The sequence below is a fragment of the Schistocerca serialis genome, chromosome 6 (genome assembly GCF_023864345.2).
Source record: "Schistocerca serialis cubense isolate TAMUIC-IGC-003099 chromosome 6, iqSchSeri2.2, whole genome shotgun sequence".
Classification (NCBI taxonomy): domain Eukaryota; kingdom Metazoa; phylum Arthropoda; class Insecta; order Orthoptera; family Acrididae; genus Schistocerca; species Schistocerca serialis.
Window position 1 is genome coordinate 20,967,750 of NC_064643.1, and position 7,251 is coordinate 20,975,000.

Below are 7,251 nucleotides of genomic sequence, written 5' to 3' on the forward strand. Positions count from 1 at the left end.
TGCGACCTACATGTCTGCTTTAGTTGACAAAGACGGGGAAGCCATGTCAACTAGGCATCAAAGACCGGTCCTAAAAAACACAATGACAGAAATGCATAACGTAAGTCATGGCAGCCAAAAAATGAATGCTATGAGTGAAAGCCCAGGATTGTGCTTGGTGTATTGCTCCCTGCATTCTGCCTCCAGCAATAGCCGTCGCGGACGAACAGAAAGGATGGGGACACCATATGTCATGCAGCTGCCGCCAGATCATTGCTAGCCACAAAAAGGAGAGCGACACTCAAAACAGAACCTTGTGCAAGCCCCTTCTCCTGCAGGTGGGGATGCTACAGGAGGCACCAACCTGTACCCAAAAACTGAGACATGGAAGAAAGTTCTGGATAAAAATCAGGAGTGGGCCATGGAGGCACCACTCCTTTAAGGTGGCAAGGACGTTATGGCACCATGTGGTATCATAGGATATATACGCAGATCAATGAAAACTGCAACAAGGAACTGATGCTGAGCAAAAGCTGTTCAGATAGCACACTTCAAGTGGACTAAATTATCTTCAGTAGAGCGCCCTTGGCGAAAAGCACCCTGGATCGAAGCCAAAAGATCCGGGGATTCAAGGACACAATACAGCCTTCGACTAACCATGTGTTCAAGTAACTTGCAGGACACTGAGTAAACAGTCTGGACGACAGCTGTCCGTTTGAAGAAGCAATTTATCTGATTTCAAAATTGGAATAATGGCATTTTCTCGCTACTGGGAAGAGAATTCTGCATTGCACCAGGGATGGTTAAAGCAAGGCCAGGTACACTGATGGAAAAATTTGCAACACCAAAAAATAATTAATGTAGAGTAATGAAATACCAGGAATATATTTGTTGAGACAACGTATGTAAAGTGATTAATGTTGCAGGATCAGAGATCAATGTAAGTGTGAGATAAGCCACAGCAAATGTAAAAGTAAATGCTGGTACGCTGATGTACACGTGTCATGTGTCAGTTTATGGGATGGAGTTCCATGCCTGTTGCACTTGGTTGGCCAATATAAGGACAGTTAATGATGTTTGTGGATGCGTTGAAGCTGTCATCAGATAATGTCCAATATGTGCTCGATTGGAGGTAGAGCTGGTTATCAAGGAAGCCAAGGCAATATGTTGACACACTATAGCAAGTTGGCTTACAACAGCAGTATGTGAGCAAGTGTTATCCTGTAGGAAAACACCTCCTGTAATGCTGTTTGTGAATGGCAGCACAACAGGTCAAATAACCAGACGGACATACAAATTTGCATTCAGCATTCGTGGGATTCATACAGACAGTTTTGTCAGTGGAAAAGTGAAAGCCATTGTCGATGCTCCAGGAGTAAAGACAATAAAGACATTGCTGAAGATGCCACTAAGTGAGACAGGTTCATAGAGAACTGCAATAGAAGGCAAAATCGTTAAAAAAAAGGGAGCTGGAGATGCCCAGTGGGAGACAGGCCATTATAGGGTTTATGGTGATAGCAAAGAGAATGACACTCAGAATGGAACCCTGAGACACACCATTTTCCTGGATAAAGGTGTCCGACAAGGCAGACCCTTCATGCACCTCGAAAACTCGGTCTTTTAAAAATGTCTGAAGGAAACAGGGTAGGTGGCCACGGAAGCCCCACATGTGAAGAGTATGGAGGGTACTAGCTCTCTAGCAGGTGTCATAGGCCTTCTCCAAATCGAAAAACACGGCGACAGTCTGGGATTTCTGCAGAAAACCATTCATGACATGGGTGGGCAAAATAATGAGACGGTCAACTGCAGAATGCCGTGTTGAAAGCCACACTGTGCATTCATCAAAAATTGTGAGACTCGAGCCACCATATCATCCGGGCATGAATCGTATGTCCCATCACCTTGCGAACACACTGGTAAGAGAGATGGAGTGGTAGCTAGAAGGAAGAGTGTGTGTGTGTGTGTGTGTGTGTGTGTGTGTGTGTGTGTGTGTGTGTGTGTGTGTGTCAGAGAGAGAGAGAGAGAGAGAGAGAGAGAGAGAGAGAGAGAGAGAGAGCTAATTTCGGCAAGAGCTGGATTTCCATCAATAAACTGAGTTGAAGTCTGCCGTTGGTAGCAGTCACCCCCTGCAGTAGTAGCCCTCGGGTGGCCTGAGCAAGGTATGTCACCGACAGTTCCTATCTCTCTGTATCTCCTCCATGTCTGAACAACATTGCCACGGTTCACTCCACGATGCCTGGACACTACCCTTGCAGAAAGCCCTTCTTGGCACAAAGTAATAATGCAGATGCAATCGAACTGCAGTATTGGTCATCTAGACATTGTTGAACTACAGACAACATGCCCTGGATTCCCCTTGTCGACAGCAGAAGAAAGCCGACACTTCTGTAGGACCTCATGGAGCAGGATCCTCTTGCCTCTGTGCCCTGTAGCAGCGAATTTTTGCAGACTGGCACTCGGCAGCTGCCGAGGTGACACCCCTTTGTATTGTCCTCATCGTGACTGTCCTCCAATGCAACTTTTGCAGCCTTTGATCCAACAAAGAGGATTTATAACTGCTTTTAGAATCGCAGCTTCTACTTGTACTCTGCCTTCAGGAAACAAAATTGCATCCTCATGACTGCTTTGAGCTTTCGCATTTCTTCCTGGTCTGTTTTGACCTTCTGTTCGAGGTTGGCATTCTGTCTCATGGGGAAGTCATGCTGCTCATATGGGATGACATTCATAGTCAACCCATCCATCTCCCTGACTACCAGTCATCAAGCTGTTGCAGTTCGTCTTTTCCTTCCTCACTTGAGCTTTTCCCTTTCTACCATTTACATCCCACCGTCATTCGATGTCACCAGGTTCGATTTCCTCCAGCTTATTGGACAGCTTCCTTGCCGATTTCTGCTGCTTGGGGACTTTAATGCACACCATCCCATTTGGGGCTCTTCCAGAACCTATCCGAGAGGTGCCCTCTTCACTGCCATTCTTAATCAACTTAACCTTTTCTTCTTTAACACAGAAGCACCCATGTTGCTTTCAGACTCGTCACACACCTATTCCCATTTGGACCTTTCCTTCTTCACTGCCCGTCCTGCACATCATCTTGAACGGTCCGTTCTTTCTGACACCTACTCGAGCGACCATTTCCTGTGTGCTATCCATTTGCTGACTCCTACCCCACCTCCGTGCACATCGAAATGGCAGCTCACTAAGGCTGACTGGAGACTTTACTCCTCCCTGGCGACCTTCAACGAACACGATTTCCGCAGTTGTCATGACCAGGTGGAATTTCTTACAAACATTATCCTTACCATCGCAGAGCATTCCATTCCTCACACTTCCTCTTTACCATGCTGTGTCCCAGTCCTTTGGTGGACTGAAGCCTGCAGCGCTGCAATTCGCATTCTTCGGGATAACCAAAAAGGTAGCTGAACTTCATTCACTAGTTCTTTTAACAGTTTCACCCCCCTTCTACCATCGTGTGCACCAACCTCCGACGGTTCTCTGGAAACAAGATCCATTCCCCAATTTTCGGCCTGACAGTAGCAGACAATATCATCGTGTACCCTATTGCTATCTCCAACACCTTGGGTCGCCATTTTGCAGAAATTTTGAGCTCCTCCCACTATCGTCCCGCCTACCTCTATTGGAAATGAGCAGAGAAGACTCGGGCAATACCCTTCTCTTCTCAGAATCGTGAGTGTTACTGTGCTGCCTTTACTATGAGGAAGCTAGATCACGCTCTCACTTCATCTCAATCCTCCGCCCTGGACCAGACACTGTTAACTTTCAAATGTTGCAGCACCTTTCTCTTGTGGGCAAGCACTTTTTGCTTAATACGTACAACCGGACCTGGGCAGAGGGCATGTTTTCCAGCCACTGTCGTGAAGCAACTGTCATACCCACACCTAAGCCCAGTAAGGACAAACAACTTCCTTCTGGCTATCACCCAATTTGTTTACCCATGGCATGAATGGTTTTCTGTGGAAATCCCAGACTGGCTGTGTTTTTCAATTTGGAGAAAGCCTACGACATTTGTTGGAGGACTAGTATCGTTTGTACTCTCTACACATGGGACCAACTGCCCCATCTCCTTGAGGAACTTTTAAAAGACGAGTTTTCGAAGTACGTATGGGGTCTGCCTCCTCAGACACCTTTATCAAGGAAAATGGTGTACCTCATGGTTCTGTCCTGAGTGTCGTCGTCTTTGCTGTCGCCATTAACACTACAATGGCCTGTCTCCTGCTGGGCATCTCCGGCTCTCTTTTTGTTGATAATTTTGCTATCTACTGCTGCTCTCCATGAACCTGTCTCATTGAGTGGTGTCTTCAGCAATGTCTCGATCATCTTTACTCACGGAGCATCGACAGTGGCTTTCATTTTTCTACTGACAAAAACATTTGTATGAATTTCTGGCAGCACAGCTGGTTTCTCCCACCATTTCTACATCTTGGGCCTGTTGCTCCTCCATTCATTGAAACTACAAAATTCCTGAGGCTCCTGCTTTATACAAAACTATCTTGGTCCTCCCACTTCATGCTCCCTGCAGCTTTTTCGATGGGTGTGAACCCTTCACCATCTTGGCTTCGTGCGGCAGTCCATCTTCACCTTGACCTTCATTCACTTTCTAAAGACACTGCACCAGGCTAGGTCTATTGCCTTCAGTTTCACGACCTATGCATGGAATTTTGCAATAGTATATTTGTGTACACTGATGGCTCTTTGACTGACCGTGGGGTCGGGTGTGCCTTCAACGTCAACCAACATTTTTTGGTACTGACTTCTGGCACATTGCTCAGTATTTACAGCAGAGCTCTTCACCCTGTATCAGATCATCGAGTACATCTGCTGACATACTCTTTTCACTGTGTCACTGCTCAGACTCTCTCAGCACCCTTCAAAGCCTCTGTGCACTGTAGACTGTCCATCCCTTAATGAACCGGTTCCAGGAAAGCTTCCACTTGCTCACTTTTTATGGAGCCACTGTGATGTTTATGTGGGTTCCAGGTCATATCGGTCCAAGAGGTTGCTGACACTGCTGCCAAAGCTGCATTCCTCGTACTTCAGCCCAATAATTCTTGCATTCCCTCTGATGATCTCTTGTAGCTTTCTGTCAGGAGGTGGTGTCACTTTGGCATCGCCACTGGTCCTCCATTCATAGGAATAAGCTCTTGGTTATTAAGCCTCTCCCAGTGGCTTGGACAACCTCCTCTCAGTCCTCCTGCGGCAAGGAGGTCATTTTAACTAGGTTGCATATTGGGCACTGCCTTTTTAGCCATCACCATTTGTTAAGTGGTGCTCCCCCACTACTTTGTGCACATTGCACCCAACTTTTAACTGTCTGCCGTTTCCTGAGGGGATGCCCTTTTTTTTTACCGTTTACATTCCCGTTTGGGTTTGCCACCTGAGTTATTGGCCGTTTTAGTGAACAATGCGTGGGCTGTCGACCGTGTTTTACTTTTTATCAGTTGTAGCAATATGGTGAAGGCCATTTAATTTTTAGTTCTGGGCCTCAATTTCCCTATTGCGTAGTTCGTAGACCTTTCTCCACGTACCTGTTTATAGCTGTCCTCTCTTCTGTCATTAAACGTTGACATGTAATCATTTTTAACTCCTCTCTTTATCTTTGTGTTTCACAGTTTTGGCATGGACACATATGACCCTAGTTGTTTTTGCGCCCTAAAACAAAATGGGGGAGAAATACAAAGCCCTTACATTCTTTTGTCAACTTATGTCCTTACCTCCCCTTGAGACCTCAAAATTTGTCGGGGAAAAATTCTAAAATGTGTCTGTGGAATCAGAGAAATATCAGGGAATTTCACTTGGAGAAACTTGCGGCAACCCTGATTTCAGGTTTTTATATATGGAAATTATTTTTGCTTCTAGTATTGCAGTTCTGAATTGCTGAGTTCATCTTAAACTAACTCTTGTTATTAATCACAGATACCATTAGGGAATATAACTTCTACAGGCATGTAAGTGTGAGAATCCATGGGTCCCTGAAGAAGCTTTTTCAAGATGTAGAAAAAAATATTTTTTTCTGCTTAGCTGAAGTACCTCAGAAGATTATGCCATATGAGTAAACTGAGTGAAAGTGTGTTAGCAATCCTTTGTCCAGTTTCATACAGTAAGAGATTTCTAAGCACAAAATGGGCGGAACTAGCTCCTCGGTTAACTGACCCACATGTTGGTCTCACACGTGAGTGGTATCTGCATACCCAGGAACTTAGAACACGGGAGCCTAATTGCCCATTTATCCCTACTTTTAATATTCATATCTGTAAGTCGCTTTTATTTCTTTAGAACTGCACAATACAAGTTTTTAGGCATTAAGTTGGTACCTGTGGATCAGTACAAGCCTGTTCTGTTATTCTCCTGGATGTTTCTGATGTTTAGATCTTGCATCAATAAGTTTGTGACAGTGCAAAACATTAGAGTTTTTCCAAAGCCCTCCAGTGCCCCAAGTAAATCATTTTTGTGGACTTGGCAGCAAACACTGTGTGCCACACCATATTTTATGTTCTCCCTTTTTGAGTTTAATCTTATTCCTGTCTTATCATTTGTTAATGTGACCTTCCATTTTCTGTAGTTAAAGTACAACTCAATCCATGCAAGGGGAAGACTTTTAATGCCATACTATTTTAGCTTCCCCTCACAAAATTACACTCCTGGAAATTGAAATAAGAACACCATGAATTAATTGTCCCAGGAAGGGAAAACTTTATTGACACATTCCTGGGGTCAGATACATCACATGATCACACTGACAGAACCACAGACACATAGACACAGGCAACAGAGCATGCACAATGTCGGCACTAGTACAGTGTATATCCACCTTTCGCAGCAATGCAGGCTGCTATTCTCCCATGGAGACGATCGTAGAGATGCTGGATGTAGTCCTGTGGAACGGCTTGCCATGTCATTTCCACCTGGCGCCTCAGTTGGACCAGCGTTTGTGCTGTACGTGCAGACCGCGTGAGACGACGCTTCATCCAGTCCCAAACATGCTCAATGGGGGACAGATCCGGAGATCTTGCTGGCCAGGGTAGTTGACTTACACCTTCTAGAGCACGTTGGGTGGCACGGGATACATGCGGACGTGCATTGTCCTGTTGGAACAGCAAGTTCCCTTGCCGGTCTAGGAATGGTAGAACGATGGGTTCGATGGCGGTTTGGATGTACCGTGCACTATTCAGTGTCCCCTCGATGATCACCAGTGGTGTACGGCCAGTGTAGGATATCGCTCCCCACACCATGATGCTGGGTGTTGGCCCTGTGTGC

General features: G+C 45.6%; 1 protein-coding gene across 1 annotated transcript in view; it reads left to right on the top strand.

Moving 5' to 3' along the window:
- The first annotated feature begins 778 nt into the window (after positions 1-778).
- The window catches only part of LOC126484209 (molybdenum cofactor biosynthesis protein 1-like), a 77,483-nt gene continuing 71,010 nt past the window's right edge, over positions 779-7,251 (top strand). The window contains exon 1 of the mRNA XM_050107622.1: positions 779-797. Within this exon, the coding sequence (XP_049963579.1) occupies positions 779-797 (19 nt within the window). The remainder of the gene's footprint in view (positions 798-7,251) is intronic.